Source organism: Poromitra crassiceps (assembly GCF_964638095.1).
Source record: "Poromitra crassiceps genome assembly, chromosome: 7".
Classification (NCBI taxonomy): Eukaryota; Metazoa; Chordata; class Actinopteri; order Beryciformes; family Melamphaidae; genus Poromitra; species Poromitra crassiceps.
In genome coordinates, this window is record NC_139628.1 from 19,160,358 (window position 1) to 19,177,476 (window position 17,119).

General features: G+C 41.8%; 1 protein-coding gene across 1 annotated transcript in view; it reads right to left on the reverse strand.

The window, feature by feature from the left end:
• Window positions 1-17,119, reverse strand: part of LOC310779456 (scavenger receptor cysteine-rich domain-containing protein DMBT1-like) — a gene marked incomplete at both ends in the record, with an annotated part of 74,509 nt that overhangs the window by 47,145 nt on the left and 10,245 nt on the right. Inside the window, 2 exons of the mRNA XM_083639989.1 lie at window positions 14,016-14,248; window positions 15,895-16,218. Of these exons, the coding sequence (XP_083496115.1) occupies window positions 14,016-14,248; window positions 15,895-16,218 (557 nt within the window). The remainder of the gene's footprint in view (window positions 1-14,015; window positions 14,249-15,894; window positions 16,219-17,119) is intronic.

Consider the following 17,119-nt stretch of genomic DNA (forward strand, 5'->3'; position numbering starts at 1 on the left):
GACAGGATGGCAAGGTGAGATTACAGAGAGGGGGGAACAGAGGGACTCACACACTAACACACACACAGAGCGAAGCGCACACGCATTTTGAGAAAGTTGTGATTGGCTGGAGAGGAGAGAAACAGAGTTGTGATAGGCCAGAGCGAGGGGAGGAGTGAAGGACCAAAGGAGGAGTTTGGAATAGCTAGAAGTTATTTAATTCAAGACGCGGTAAAAGACAGTAGAGAATACTTTGAACTTTTCCTCTCGATAGTTGCTTTCTGGCTATCTTTGTCCTTAGGATGCTGTTTTTTTCTTTCCTCAAATAAAACCTGTTTTGAGACCTGGCTCGACGTTTTCTTCTTTTTCTGCATATTTTTTGAAACGCTGTCCACACACCACAGCCTCAATAGACGACAAGTGGTGACCCCGACGTGATGAATTTGGACCTCCCGGAGAAGACGCTCCAGGACGGAAGAGCCAGCCAAGTGCGGGTCGCTCAGCTGCTTCTTGCGGTAAGTACAGTCCTATTCAAAAATGAACACGCAGGTGGTGTGTGGGAGTTGTTGGACAATATGGTTAAAAAGGAGGGGAATAAGGACGACAGTTTGCCCAATAATATATTGTTGTGTGCGAGTTTTTGGCTATGGCAAACTGTACTAAATTATCTCGCTGTCCGTGGAAGACAGGAGATGAGGCCAGGTGGGCCTGTGTATGATAGCACACATTAAAAAACTAGGGCAACAGTTAATAGACCAGCCTCCGCCCTCCAAGCGGAGTAGGGCTTATTAATTGGCATTGTTTATGGATCTATATTCTGATCAAATAATGGCTATATAAATAATGCGCGTCCGAAGCCGTTGGTTGCCTAGGAGATAGTTAAAAAAATGTGTGTAGTATTTTGGGAAGGCAGCTGAGATAACGCAGATTTAAATAGATTGATGGTCACACAAACCATTTGGAAAATGCGTGTGTAAGTTTGGATAAATAAAAGCTAAAAGAGTGTATTTTGCACTCACTGATTATAAGTCGCACGAAATATAAATAGGTTAGGCTATGATGTTTTATGGATAAGTTGAAAATGCGCGTTTTTGGGAAGTTGTATGTTGCTGTGTTTGTCTTGTTTGTATTGTTAAATGTGAGTATTTGTAACCCGGCCGGGGGTTGTGTGAAAGTGGTTGAAATACTACTTAATTAGAGTATCTTTTGGAGTTAGATATTGGCGATATTTGTCACATTAAGGAGGAGAGATAAAATAAAACATTAGTATGTTTTAATAGGAATGAAAGATATGTTTGAATGAATGAATGGTTTTTTTTCGGAGTGCGTCTGGGTGGAAAATGAAGGCCGTTTCTTTGTTCTGTGGGTTGAATGAAATGAATGAAAAGCTGAGAGAGAATGAGTGAGTGACTAGAAATATATGAGTGAATGGGTTCTATAAGTAGGAGAGATTGGAGATTAAATATAGATGGTTGAATGTGAGTGTATGTGCGTAGAGAGTGTGGGTGAAAGGACATGTGAAATGACCGGAAGTGGCTGGTTGGAGAGGATGAGGAGAAAATGGCTGAGTTTTGCGTAATGTATGACTGAATGCTGACTGTTGAGTTCGTTTGTTGTGGTAGAATGTGAAGATGACTGTTTTGGTAGCAACTGTGTGTGTGGTGTTATGTTACTGTGGTGGAAACTACATTTCCCAGCGGGCTTGTGGTAGACGTACGGGAAGGACGGTAAGCCACATGGGACAAAACTCATGGGAAAAACGCGAATGTGAAAGTGTGGTTGTGGGAAAATGGCGGAAGAATGGTTGTAGTATGGTGATATTTCTGTGGGCACTTTAGAAATGATTGAGCCGAATAGATGTTGTCGTGAGGAGGCTGAATGGAGAGAGTGTGGGTGATTTGAATGGTTGCGAGTGTGTATTAAGAGGCGGAGTTAAAATATCCGTGTGTGGGAGGCTGTTAGCGCCAGCTGGCGTGAATGCACGTAGCATGGGGCTAACGTGTCAATGTGGCTAGCTTATAGCATGCTAAGGTTAGCAGCTAATTATTGCTGGCTTGGGTATACAGTGGTGAATGGGGAATGAAGGCATTTATTGGTGGCTAACAAAACAACGCTATGATGTATGTATACTGGCTGTTTGGAGATTAGAGCTGAATGAAGTTGTGTCCTGATTATATGTACTTGAATGAATTGACGTTAACATGGAGCATGCCTGGCAGTGTATCAGTATGACGCTGTTGTGAGGCGTATAATTAAATCATTTTGATGGCATTATTTGGTTGGTTTAAGTTGGGTATACGGATAAGCAAGAGTTTATTCACAGTAAGATAAGCTACAAGTAAAATAGAGGGATATACAGTGATGGATCATTATGGTGATTGATATTAATACGAATTAATATGAACCTATTCATTAAAAATAAGACATGGGAATTAGATCCGGACTAATTTTAAGTGTGTTTTTACAGTATTGTAACGTATCCGGTATCTCATGAGGCAGAGGCTTCTTGATGGTACAAGGGTCTTTATTCACAGTTAGTTATATTACAACTCTTAGCGGTTGTTATGCTCAAAGCTAGCAGCTTTCCCTTCGAGTAGTGTGTGAAGACTGACGCGCATGCTCAGTTCACTCCGGAAGTATCCCCACAGCATAGTGTTCCCCAATACAACACTCCCACACATCAGTTCATATCTGCAGTCGAGACACTACCAATGCTCACCCCTGTATGTGTACTGCTGATTCGCTACAGTATTATATTACTATTTCTCTTTTTGTAATGATAATAGCTATAGACCCCTTATACAGCCTGTCAACATTGAGCTGCGCGCATCGTAAAAAAAAAACATCAGTCTAGCTTTGATAGACAAGTGGGAACTGTGTGAAAGCCCCGCTGTCAGGTCTGCTCTGTGCCCATCTGAAACACATAGTTATAGTTTAGTTTAAAATACAGTTGTCTGCTTACTACCACAGCTTATCGCCTAGTGATAAGCAATGATATGCATTGAAATTAACGTTGTTTGATGGGATATGTCTTACAGACGCATACGCACTGGCGCTGTCAATTGGCCAAGCCTATGGCCAGCCATACATATCGTGCATTCCTTTAGAACTGGGGATAGCGTAGATAATTATTTTGTAACTTGCAAAGAGATATTGTTATGTTGATAATGCACACAACTCAATAAAGACATTATTTAATGTTACTTGGTTGTTAACTAACCGAGCGATGTGGCTGCAGCCTACTATAGTTTATCTGATATGAAATGAGAGAGCACTGCAAAGTTGGGCATTTTTAACGATTTTCTCTTCCAGCTTGCAACCAAATACATTTATGGGTAGCATTAAAAGCAGTATGAGTTGACGGGATTCGGTGGAACTTTAGTCCTTGCTTTGCAGATAGTGTAACAGACTGTTCAGTGTTGTGTTGTGTTCTATTGCATGTGTGCGAGGCTGTGTATGTTCCCTCGAGTTGCGTAGAACAGGATATGAGGGGAGAATTAGGTAAATTATAAGGTTACAGCCTGGTTCGATCGTTTATTATTTTATTAACTAAGTGTGAATAGGCGGATCCGAATACTCTTCTACAATAGCTTTCCGATTTTGGCATCCCACTGTACAGCACGAAGACAAATCTAGCTCGAATAGTTTTCAGGTGACTGGAAAACTACTTGACAGGGCTGCGCGGAGTCTGTCTTTTTGCCTCCGTTTTGCGCATCTGACGCTACTTGTTGTCATTGTGACATAGGCATATAATTGGTCTGTAGATAATGGGCTTACATTTTTGTCTATTTTTGTAGTGTTAAATGGTTAAATTCTGAATACTTTTTCAAGGTGAATATTTCAAAAACTAAACAAAAACAATTTAGCACGATTATAATGCAAGCTTGGGTTACGTGGAGCATTGTGTATGGCTGTGTGTGTGGGAATGGAAGCTTGGGTTTAGATAGGCGATTGTGGTATATCCAGTGTAACAGCGCCATCTTCTGGGTAAAATGAATGGTGTATCACATAGAAATGTACTCACAACAGACGCGTCTTATAAGGATGCACATTTGCATGTTACATGTTAGCACTAACAATTATTAGATTAAATAGCGATAAAGGAAATGCAATAAAATATAAATAATTAAGTATAATTATAAATAGAGGTAACCTAGAGATTGATGGGATGAAGGCGGTGGATTAGATTAAGTCTTTTAATGATTTTAGATCAAATGGTTGATATGTAATGGAGTTTAAAAGAGGTCTGGTTATTTGCATGATTGTGTAAATACATCTAGGATGTTTGGATGGATCTGACTTTTTATTTGAATGATTTTTTGGGAATGTTATTAAATGATGTCATTATAGGGTTGCATTAGTTTAGAGGGTTGTTGTGGTCTCCTATGTTGTAAAATATTATAGTGGTTCCAGAACTCTAAGTCAAGTGGGACTTAGCATGAGTGTATATACTGGGTTTAGGATTTAAATGTTGAATGTTGGAATGAGTTGGTCTAATGTGATATTTAAGCAATAGTGTATTGAACATGTCTTTGTCTTTTGTCTTTTGTCTCCGGCTGAGGAAACGGGGATGGAGGCTACGATGTTTGATTGATGCTGAATCAACAGGCTCAGACTGGGTCGACATCTCCATTCGTCATCAAAATCCGTCAGCGGTGTGCGAGAGGTCTTTGATTGAAAAGGCGAGTGAGAATTTTGTCCACAGATTCGTTAAAACTATAATCACATAATTACATTCACATTTGTGGTGAGACGTATAGGTTTAGGAACACATGTATTTTTGTTAATTTACATAGTGTGTGGAATTTTGGCCATTGACTGAGCACCGAGTGTTTCATTGTGAGAGGACACTTTTGACAGAGTGTTGACATAGGCCAGAGTGTAAACACTTTGGTTGGGAAAAGGTAGGGGTTTTTCTTTTCCAGGGAAGAGAGGAGGTGAAAACTGTTTGGCTGTGTTTTTCCTCCCATTCCTTTCCAGGTATTGGCAAAGTAGTATGGTAGCAATTTGAGTAGTTGTTTCTTTTTCTCAAAAGGTGAATGCTGCGGCTGACTCCTGGTGGTAATTACTTAGGAGATTATGATATAGTGTAAAGTTGGACGATCAAATTCGTAGTACTTCCCACAGGTGGCTGAGTTGTGAATTACATCGCTTTAGGATATTATTGGCTCTCGCATTGGTCCACTGGCAAACTTATATTTACAGAATACATAATAGTACACATTAAATAGGTTGTGTTTTTTATAGTGGGGTAAGCTGGTATTGGAGAATAGAAACAGTGGGGTTTTGAGCAGCTGATATTTTTATTTTGGGAGTTTAGAGGGTAAGTATTAGAATGGGAGTTGGAGCAGGGAAATAATTTACTCCAGTGGGGATAGTGGAGCAGAATAACCCATTAATAAAAAATATAGCTAGTGTGTCGGACAAATGGAGCAAGAGATGGCTGGACATCAAAAATCTGTGGCCGACTGATGGGACATTTGACCTGGAGGTAATTAAAACATTACAAGTACTGATTGAGTCTCACAAAGTGGAAGAAAACAGAGGTAGGAAGGGTAGGAAGAGGAAGATGAAGAGAGAGATGGAGTTAGCTGTTTTGCAGTTGTTCTTTTTAGAGGGAGAAAAATTGCTGAAGGTGACTGATGACAGGAGAGAGGAAGTGACAGATGCTATTTTAAAGAAATTGGAGGAGAAAGGGATGTTGATGACAAAGGTCGACGCCCCATTTACACATTTAGAAAGGAGCAATACACCTCCATATGAGAGAAAGAGTGAGGTGGTGACCCATTCTCAGTTGCCACTTAGAAGAGAGGAAGGGAGGTATGAGAGGACAGATGGTCATGATAGAGTGATAGAGACAGGGGATTGTAAGTCAGCTATTGGGCTATACCCAGATGAGGGGAAGAAAGAGAACAGAAAGAATAAGGACAGGAGGGAGCGTAGGAAAGGTGGAGATAGAGCACCTGAGTTAGAGGAGGATGATGAGTGTGGAGGAGATGACGCAGGGGTTAGGAAGCTGTTAGCTGGGGCAGAGAAGAGAGGGTCTAGAGATGAGAGAGACAGAAGTAAGAAAGGGAGTGCGTGTGCCATAACTAGTAGCAGTGAAGACTCAGAGGAGGATGAGGAAACAGAAAAGAAGCTGAGGATGGTCAGAGCAGAACTATTGGAGTTGGAGGAGAGAAGGGAGGAGCTACAGGGAAAGATGGAAGTTGGAACCAGCAGTAAGAAAGAACATCAGCGGATGAGAAAGGACATGAAAGCATTAGATAAGAGGAAGGCTAGGGTGAAGAAGGCTGAGAGGAGATACAGTCTGAGGAGTGAGAATAGAGGAGAGGGAAAGATGGAGCCGATGGTGGTGAGAGGAAGGAACTTAGAGTATGTGATACACTTGACAGATAGCCAAGAGAAAGACAGGAAACAAGCAGTAGTAGCAGTAGTGCAGTCCAATAGTCGATCGATGCCACAAGGTCCGATTCAAGCTCAGACACAGGTAATAGGTCAAATGGGATATCCGTGGCCTTTTGCAGCTCCTCAGCAGCAGTGGAGAGGGGGAGCCAGAGGGAACTTAATCAGAGGGAGTTATGACCAGGGAGTGAGGCAGATGAGATGTTTTGCATGTGGGTTGTTGGGACACTTGGTACGTGACTGTGAGAGAGTGAGGAGGGGGCTGAACGGTAGAGGAAGTTATAGAGGCAAGCCGAGGGGAGGTTATGGTGGGATGCAGCAGGGGCAACAAGGCATGGGGCTGGTAAACCCCTACAGGGGGCCAGTTGGAGGAGGAGCATACCAATAGGGAGGTTTATTGAATAGAGAGTGGGAGGTATCGGCTGGTGATCAGTTTAGATTTAGAGCCTATTGTTAGTGTGAGCATTAAGGGTTAGCTTTTAGAAGTAATGGCTGATAGTGGAGCAGCGTTCACCTGCATTAGAACTAGAGAGGACGTGGATTGAGCAGCTGATATTGTCCACTCACTAGTGGAGTTGTAACTTAAGCAACAGAGAAGAATACCAATACTTGTTTAGATAATATTCCAGTGGCTATGTTAGGGAGAGATGCACTATGCGGATTGAATTATACAATTAGATGCATGCCGGATAGATGTAGAGTAGAAGAACATCAGAGAATTATTTTTAGCTGCTGGTGACAACATCATCATCATTACTGTATTGTTAGAGACGAGGTCCAATAAGAAATATACAATATATGTAAAACAAGGTAAGCAACACAATAAGAACACTAGCAAAACAACAATACTACGATAAGGCACTGTACCAATGTTTCTAGATGGAAGGCAGGTATTTAATGTCACTGAGATTAGGCTGAGACAGCAACATAATGAGCATATTCTGAGACATATTCAGACGACAGATAAACTTATACATCAGGTTTCTCAATAGGACATGAAAGGTGCTCACTCCTGTTCCATAAAACATTTCGCTAGCGGTATTACACCTTGGCTTCCTAAGAAGGATCCTCAGGCAGTCGTTATGAGCAATCTGGAGGTTTTAATGCTAGTCTGCTTTTACTTGACCTAAAGGGGGGCAGTATACAGAGGAGTACAGTGGGCTCTAAACAGGTTTACCTTTATATCATCTGAGAAAATTAAGACTTCTTCCTCAGCATGTTAGCTTGAGCATACAGTATATGCCTCTGTTTGTACATGTCATTATCATTACTCATTTGAGCAGTTATAATATGACCCAAATATTTAGTTGGACAGCAAACTGCCAGTACCTGCCCAGACAGGATAGAGAGGAGGGAAGGGAGAGATTCTTATCATTTCTGGTTCTGTAGATTATAGTGACACTCTTTTTAGCATTGTATTTTACATTAAGAAGACCTACATAGTTAGAACAGATATTCAGCAATTGTTGGAAACCAGTATTATTTGGAGACAGGATAATCAAATCATCGGCATACATAAAGTGATTTACAGTAGGGTTACCAATCACATATCTCGTTCGGCAGCTGCTGAGCTGTACAGAGAGTTCATTCATACAGAGAGGGGGGTAGCAATGAAGATAAACAAAGATGACTTTCTTGAAGAGAGAGTATAGCATAGGAGGGGGTCTGTCATATGTGACTTTGAGGGTAGCTGAGGATTATGAATAGGAAGACATAGGAGCAATGAGGGCAGTAATTAGCTGAATCAATGGCTCTGACAGAAGCATGTAGTTTGGCAGAAGGTAAGAGAGTGATCATACATATAGACTCAGGGTATGCACATTCAGTCTGTCATCTTTTTGGAGCAGTGTGGAAGAGTCGTGGTTTTAAGAAAACTGATGGCTCACCAATACAACACAGTGTGCAGATTATGAAGTTGCTACAAGTTATGATGAAGCCTAAAGAGATAGTGATAGCTAAATGTGCAGCACATAAGTTAGGTGTATCTAGAGTGAGGAGGAGAGGAGTTCTAGTTCATCTAAGGCATATTTCGACACCAAATGGGCCAATGCGAGATTTAATGTTTGATGACTGTGATGTGGTGAAGCCAGTGGGGGGCAAGAGATATATGCTAGTTGTTATTGACAAATATAGCAGATTGGTAGAGGCCTGTCTGATGATACACAAGGATGCGCACTCAGTGGCTAAGTTTCTGTATAAAGAGATCAGTCCTAGTTGGGGGATACTAGATCGAGTTACCTTGGACAAATGGTCGTGAATCTGTGGACAGAGTTATCAAAATGCTCTTGCAAAAATTATGTTTATATGGGGTGCTTTAAAACCGTCTAGTGAGAATTTGGGGGAAAAAGGGGCTAAATTGGATAGAAGCACTTTTGCTGGCATTAATAGCCTGTCGTTTGAGTGAACTGCGTGAATTGAGGTCGACACCATGCACAGAGAGAGGGGGGTATGTGTATTTGGGGGAGTTAATAATGAGAAGCATGTTTGATGAAAGCGATGGTATGTTGAAGAGATGGGAGTGAATGATGATTTATGATTTGTGATGTCATGGTTTATAGGATGGTAATTAAAGAGGGTCAGAGGAAGTTGATTGGCGATAGATGGGTGATAGAAGGTTGATTCATATTCTAGGGAGTATGTGGAACATATGGTGTGGCAAATGCAGAGAGTTAGTTGGAGATGTAGTACAAAAAGAGTGTGTTTTATCATATAATGAGTGAAGTGAATGATTGGGATTTCATTTGTGACATCTTTTTCAGTGTGAATGAGTGGTGGTCTAAAATTGGGAGGAAAAATGATAAGAAAATGAATGGAAAAATAGTGAAGGAAGCAGGTAATTTGCAACAATGCAAACTGAGAGTTCTGAGTACATAATGAATGATTCAAAATTTGTTAAATAGAGGTTTTTGGGGGATTTTTATGACATTAGAGAAGGAACAAGGGGGGTATGAAATAATAATAATTCTACAGTTGTGGTGAGGGGTAAGTATGTACAAGCATCTGATGATGATTATTTTTGAGGGCCCGGCCCAGGTAAAGGGAAAAAATGGAAGAACATCAAGGTGGATATGAACATGAATAACTATGAAGTATGTATGGGAATTGAAGGTGTAACAAGAGGGTTATATGTTGGGTTTGAGGCATAGATTTAAGGGGAAAATGGTTGACAACTTTTAAATTATAGATTAGCAGTACATTCTGTTAAAATTGGTCATTGAGTGCACGCGATGGTTGATTTTAATGTGAAGAGTCTGCTAGGATGTGATAGGACACATCAAGTGGTTATTTAATGTAGTTATATGAAATTGGGGAGATTCAATTATGATTTGGTTCATTGGTTGTCATTTCTGTTATGGAGATGGGTTCTTTTGAGCTGTGGGGTCTTTGTGGTTGTGGGAGATGTTCTATTTCAAGTTTATGGGAGAACAATAGCCTGATTAGGAGGCCTTAGAAAGTGTAGAGAAGTGAGAGGTAGTTTTGAGGTGAGTTTAAAGGGGGGAAGGAGGAAAAAGAAGGAAAAAATAGAAAAAGAAAAACCTGTTGAAATGAGTTGCATGAGTTATTTCAATGAGAAAAATTGTGTGGAAATTATTGTTCTTTTTACTTTTTTTAAGATGTTGTTATGAAGTTTAATTTACATAGAAGTGGGGGTTGTGAGTTGATTAAACTGAATGGAGGGAAATGGATGAGTGTCAACTGATGTATATAGAGACCTCAAAATGTGTGAGAGGTGACTTAGTGTGTAACTAAATCAGAGATGCTCTCAGCCATAAATAGAGACTTAGAGAAAATGAATAAGGGGAATGGAAAGGAGGCATATGCTTCTATTGTAAATAAATATGGTTTAAGGGAAACCAATGAGGGGAAAGGGTTACTGTTTAAAGAGGCTAATGTGGAGAGTCGCTGAAATGGAATGAGCATGTCCGATTTAGAGGGAGCATGATTGATTTAGAGAAAAATAAGAGTTAGACCAATGTGTTATCCTCAAAATTTGTCGGGGCAAGATACTGGTTGTTTTTTCTGTTTTCAGGAAATTGCCGAAGAGGAACCAGGAGTGTCCAGAATATTGCTGTCTGGGGTTACAAGGACTCAGAGACTTAACAATGGACTATAAACCCTGGATAAGCACTGGGAGACACTTTCCCGGAAGGCAATGGACTTGGAAACTTTGGGGTTAAAAGATAACAGGGGTTTTTGAGGAGCACAATGGGATCTGGAGAAGTTAAATGTTGCAGATTTTTATGTTTTTTGGATTTACAGGTTTTTATATTTTTGATGTGTATAATAGTGGGAAGAAAATGTTTAAGAAGGTTGATAACTGTGATTATAGACTAAAACTGTATGAGTTAAGAGAGATTTTCTCTAGTAGATTTGTAAAATTAGTGATATAGGTTAATTTGAATTGAATTGACAACAATTTGGATGGTAAGTAAATAGGAAAATGTTGATTATAATTGGACTTATTTTTGAAGGTCTCAGAACTATAGTCAAATGATAAAATTCTGGCGTAATATAGAAAGTTTAATGCATGTGGAAATGGCAACTAATTGGCTGAAAGTTGCTTTGATAGGCGTAATAATCTCACTGGTCTTTTTTGCACTTTTTCTAGAAAGAGTGATTATTTGGCCAGAATGGAAGATTATAACTCACTAATGTTTAAGGGAGATTGGACATGTCTATGAAAATCCTGCAATGATACATTCTTGGCAAAGAGAAAAATGATTGGAGTAATGGAGGAGAAGTGGGAGATGATCAGTGTTTCTCTTTGCAGAGCATGTGGAAAGCAGAGAGGAAATGTTTAATCTTCTTAGGGGGTTATTTGAGAACAAAATGAGCTAAGAGTAAAAAAGAAAAAATGAAGTAGCTTTACCTTACTTTAAGTAATCCCTGTGTGTGGGAATTTAAGTAAGATCCCAAATCGAGGATCGATAATAAATAGCAATAAATAGGGAAATGGGGATTGTTTGAGTGAAAATGGCATGTTTTAAGGACAAATGAGAGAAGAGAAAATAGGATTTAGAATTGGAGGTTAGTTGGATAGCCTAGTATTAGACATACCTTAATAAGTTAACAATCTGACTTTTTGTGCTAATGTATTTTTTTCATTAGCAAGGGGGGCTGTGTGGTATCTGAGCGGCCCACTGTCTGCCCACTGCCTACCATAATTAGTTATATCTCATAGTTGTCTTTTATTCTTGGATATGAAGTTATGTACAGAGAGGAGATAAAAGGAAGACTAGTTACTGTACTTAACTAACTAGGAGCAGAGGGGGGCAGATGTAGACATTCCGACTCCTTTAGGGGAGGAAGAGAGGGTAGTAAATGCAGGGACACTTAAGGTTAGAACAAAAGACTTGATTGCTAAGCAGGTCACACATTTTACACACATTTTACACACAGAACTGCAGGAAGGGAGAGCACATACACCCAAAAACAGCAGCTGTATTGTTCTAGGGCCAGAGGGGAGAGAAGAGGGGGCTCAGGGCTTAGGGAGATGAAAGCAAGGAGAAGGGGGGTCTTTGGGGTGAGAGAGAGACCTGAATGGAGATAGCATTTGGTCAGGCCTTTGTTAGGCTAAAATCAGAGACAGAAGACAGGATGGCAAGGTGAGATTACAGAGAGGGGGGAACAGAGGGACTCACACACTAACACACACACAGAGCGAAGCGCACACGCATTTTGAGAAAGTTGTGATTGGCTGGAGAGGAGAGAAACAGAGTTGTGATAGGCCAGAGCGAGGGGAGGAGTGAAGGACCAAAGGAGGAGTTTGGAATAGCTAGAAGTTATTTAATTCAAGACGCGGTAAAAGACAGTAGAGAATACTTTGAACTTTTCCTCTCGATAGTTGCTTTCTGGCTATCTTTGTCCTTAGGATGCTGTTTTTTTCTTTCCTCAAATAAAACCTGTTTTGAGACCTGAACATCCGCCTCTCGACGTTTTCTTCTTTTTCTGCATATTTTTTGAAACACTGTCCACACACCACAGCCTCAATAGACGACACCCTCAAATGGATGGCGACGAACAAGGATAAAAATGAGCGGGTAACGCGGTGGTTCTTGGAACTTCAGAACTATAAGTTCAAAGTGGAACACAGACCAGGAAGAGAGATACCACACGCAGACGCCATGTCACGCCGAGATGAAGCAGTGGAAAGTGAAGCTCCCCGCACTGGCAGCGAGCTTAGGGGGAGGATGTGTGGAGTCTCGTCAGCCTACCCCCTGACAGGTGAGAGCAGGAGGACAGCCAGCCACCACAGTGACGTCAGAGCAGGGGGATCCCAACAGAAACGCTGTCTAGGACGCGTCATCACTGATAGGTACTTCCCCAATTATGTCCTGAATCAGTGGGACCGCTAGCAGCCGGGCGCTGTTAGGAACAGAGCGCCCGGCTGGAACAGATCCCCAATCAGTGGCCCTAGAAAAACAGACGCCGCTCTGAAGCTCACTGTGTGGCCGGTTTTCCTCCAGGAGGAAGCGCTCCTTGCTGTCGGGCGGTAAGTCAGATTTCCACTCCTCTCCCTAAACATTCTCGTGTCATAATATGATGTTGCCTGACAGACCCTCTCTCCTCTCGTCCACAGGCACGTTACTGGAGCACTTAAACGAGGAACGGAGCCCCGGCTACGTGGTGGGGAGCAAACCCCCTCACGGGCCCCAGGCTAACCCAGCCTACTTTAGTTATATCTATCTCATGGACATACCCCGATAAGGGAAGAGTTTCATTTTGGTGAATAATACAACGCTCCGGCGTTTAAAACTGTTTTCTGTGTCTTGGATTGAATCAGAGTTGCCACAGTATGTCAAACAAATCTGCAATTGGAAGCAATGGTGTCCATCTGGGTAATTTGTCAACCATCTTGGAAATTTTGAAAAACTGTTGAAAATCCTCTCCTCGAACTGTAAGTCCAAATGACAACAAATTTGGTATGCATGGCTGATGGACATGCCCAAATCATTTAAAGTGGCAGAGTTATTAGCCAATCAGACTTTCACACAATTCAACGGATCAGAAGTACACTGCACTGTGGCCTATGACCTTAAAACTAGGTGGGCACATCAGTGCCAACAGCTTACAGCCGCAACACGTTTGGTGCTTGTAGCCCAAAAAACCATTTCAATTTGTGCTAAGCTAAGCTTTCCATTTGTGCTGCTGGTGCCAGCTATAACCAGAGTGATGTTAGCAATTGTGATTGCTGGATATGGGTCTGTAGTAACTTTGGTGTTGCCTGCTGGTCAAACCAAAAGAAAAATGTCCGTGAACCACATCGCTAGGTAGGCCCCACTGACACCAAATCTAACAAGGAAATGTCCCTTTTCCACCCACAGTTCTTCCTGATAATTGTGTGCAAAGGTGCCACTTTCTCTAAACTCCATTTAGTAATAATGTTCACAACAAAATCTATTATTTTGACTGTACATTTGGCTTATTGTGCAGAACATGATGTCCACTCTGTGTGGTTTACATTAATGCTCACATAAAGTAAATCCACCAGTTATATGTGAGTAATAACATCTGTAATGTACTTAAAAAATAGAGACACATTTACCTTCACAGATCACAGCAGCGTATTCACGGTGGACACAGTTGTTGGTGCCAAACCCTGGATGTCTACAGTCTGTTATTGATGACTCACTTCCTGAACAGATGACATCATCCAGCCAGATGGGCCCTCTGCCCTGTCCAAAACGTGCACTCGGTGGTGCTGCCAGGACTCTGCCACAACCCAGCTGTCTACACACCACCTGAGCATCAAGCAGGTCCCAGTTATCATCACACACTGTCCCCCACTGTCCAAGGTGGAAGACCTCCACTCTGCCAGAACAGGAGCTGTTCCCTCCATCGGCCAGGCGGACCTGCACCTCAGCTGCAGTGATGTGTGCTGCTGCTGCTGTGCTGCTGCTGCTGCTGCTGCTGCTGGTTATCACCTGAGTGACGTCAGTGGAAAATGGTCTTGAAGGAGTTGCTGTTGGAGGGCTTGTTGGAGCTGCTGTCATGTTGACTTCTGTTCAAAATGAAAAACAAGCAGTGCAACAATGAACGTGTCATAGTTGACTAGTGTTCATACAGTTCAGAGGGAGAACATAATTCCCCCAGTTGTTTTGTTATGGAACAGATATGTATGTATGTTCTTGTAGCATTACAATAAATAGATGAAATTAGCATGTCAATATATTGGAGTGATATTGGCACAGTAAGCATTAGAACAATAGTCTGACATCACAAGCTTGTAGACAGGGAGCACTCGTTAGGAACAACCAAAAGTAGAGCACGCACATCTACTCAGCATTGCAGGTGCAGGACAACAGACCATCAACATAGGTTAAAAAGTAGATTCTGCACACTGCATTGTAGACTTAACTCCCAGTTAAATAAACTGGGAGTTAAGTCTACAATGCAGTGTGTGGACTCTACTTTTTAACCAGCACTCGTTAGGAACCCATTGTTTTTAACAATTCTTCTTATTCTTCACACATTGTACTTGGCCCTAGCTCCATCATGTGATTGGTCTTTTGTGGGCAGTGGTGGCCTAAAGGTTAGAAAAGCGAACTTGTGACTGGAAGGTTAACCCCAACCGCACTAGTGGAGCTGCTCAGTATAAAATAAAGGTTAAAAAAAGTTTTAAAATTTGACACAAACATGGCAAACTGCAAGTCTCCAAGCGGTTTTGTTACATTTCTGCTACAAGGGGGGTATAACATGCAGCGAAACATAAACAGTCCTCGTGGGCACCCCGTTTGACCTATTGAAACTTAGCACAGCACTTAGTATGTCAAACAAATCTGCAATTGGAAGCAATGGTGTCCATCTGGGTAATTTGTCCACCATCTTGGAAATTTTGAAAAACTGTTGAAAATCCTCTCCTCGAACTGTAAGTCCAAATGACAACAAATTTGGTATGCATGGCCGATGGACATGCCCAAATCATTTAAAGTGGCAGAGTTATTAGCCAATCAGACTTTCACACAATTCAATGGATCAGAAGGACAATGCACAGTGGCCTATGACCTTGAAACTAGGTGGGCACATCAGTGACAACACTTTACAGCCGCACCACGTTTGGTGCTGGTAGCCCAACAAACCATTTCAATTTGTGCTAAGTTTTCCATTTGTGCTGCTGGTGCCGGCTATCACCAGAGTGATGTTAGCAATTGTCATTGCTGGAGATGGGTCTGTAGTAACTTTGGTGTTGCCTGCTGGTCAAACCAAAAGAAAAATGTCTGTGAACCACATCGCTAGGTAGGCCCCACTGACACCAAATCTAACAAGGAAATGTCCCTTTTTCCACCCACAGTTCTTCCTGATAATTGTGTGCAAAGGTGCCACTTCCTCTAAACTCCATTTAGTAATAACGTTCAAAACACAATCTATTATTTTGAGTGTAAATTTGGTTTATTGTGCAGCGAGATGATGTCCACTCTGTGTGGTTTAAATTACTGCTCACATATCAAGTAAATCCACCAGTTATATGTGAGTAATAACATCTGTAATGTACTTAAAGAATAGAGACACATTTACCTTCACAGATCACAGCAGCGTCTTCATTGTGACCACAGTTGTGGGTCCCAAACCCTCGACGTCTACAGTCTGTTATTGATGACTCACTTCCTGAACAGGTGACATCATCCAGCCAGATGGGGCCTCTGCCCTGTCCAAAACGTGCACCCTGTGGTGCTGCCAGGACTCTGCCACAACCCAGCTGTCTACACACCACCTGAGCATCAAGCAGGTCCCACTCATCATCACACACTGTCCCCCACTGTCCAAGGTGGAAGACCTCCACTCTGCCAGAACAGAAGCTGTTCCCGCCATCGGCCAGGCGGACCTGCACCTCAGCTGCAGTGATGTGTGCTGCTGCTGCTGTGCTGCTGCTGCTGCTGCTGGCTATTACCTGAGTGACGTCAGTGGAAAATGGTCTTGAAGGAGATGTTGTTGGAGGGCTTGTTGAAGGTGCTGCCATGTTGACTTCTATTCAAAATGAAAAACAAGCAGTGCAACAATGAACGTGTCATAGTTGACTAGTGTTCATACAGTTCAGAGGGAGAACATAATTCCCCCAGTTGTTTTGATATGGAACAGATATGTATGTATGTTCTTGTAGCATTAAAATGAATAGATAAAATTAGCATGTACATATTATTGGAGTGATATCTGCACAGTAAGAGAGCAAAAGTTTGGCATCACAAGCTTATAGACAGGGAGCACTCGTTAGGAACCCATTGTTTTTAATCAGATTCTTATAATTTTGCACATTGTAGCCTAATCGACTCTAGCTCAGCATGTCATTGGTCAAAGGTTTTTAAATTTGGTACAAACATGTGTTACAGTCCTTCTCACATGGTTATGCTAATATTTACTTCTATTTGCTATGACTGATTTATCTTTGATGTGTGTGGGTGTTCATTTAGAAGGATATAGAGGCACCCTTTATACCTCTATATGACCTCTGTGTCCATATGGTGCCTTTTTGGCCATAATGGGTTGCCATAGGCAGACTTAAATTGGATGCCGTGCTTGCACTAAGGGTTCAGTCTGGTCCCTACAGAAGAGGCGTTTGTGGCCCGCCATGCATCTTGTTGATAGTCTATACTAGTTTCCGTCTTGTTTTGTTTTGTTTTGTCACTTTTGTTCTGTCCCACTTATAGCGCAGGATGATTACTCTGGATTCCTCATGCAATCAACAGAGTGGAGCTGGCGCAGTGTCGTGGCCGGCCAGGATCGCTCCCGAGGGAGCGTA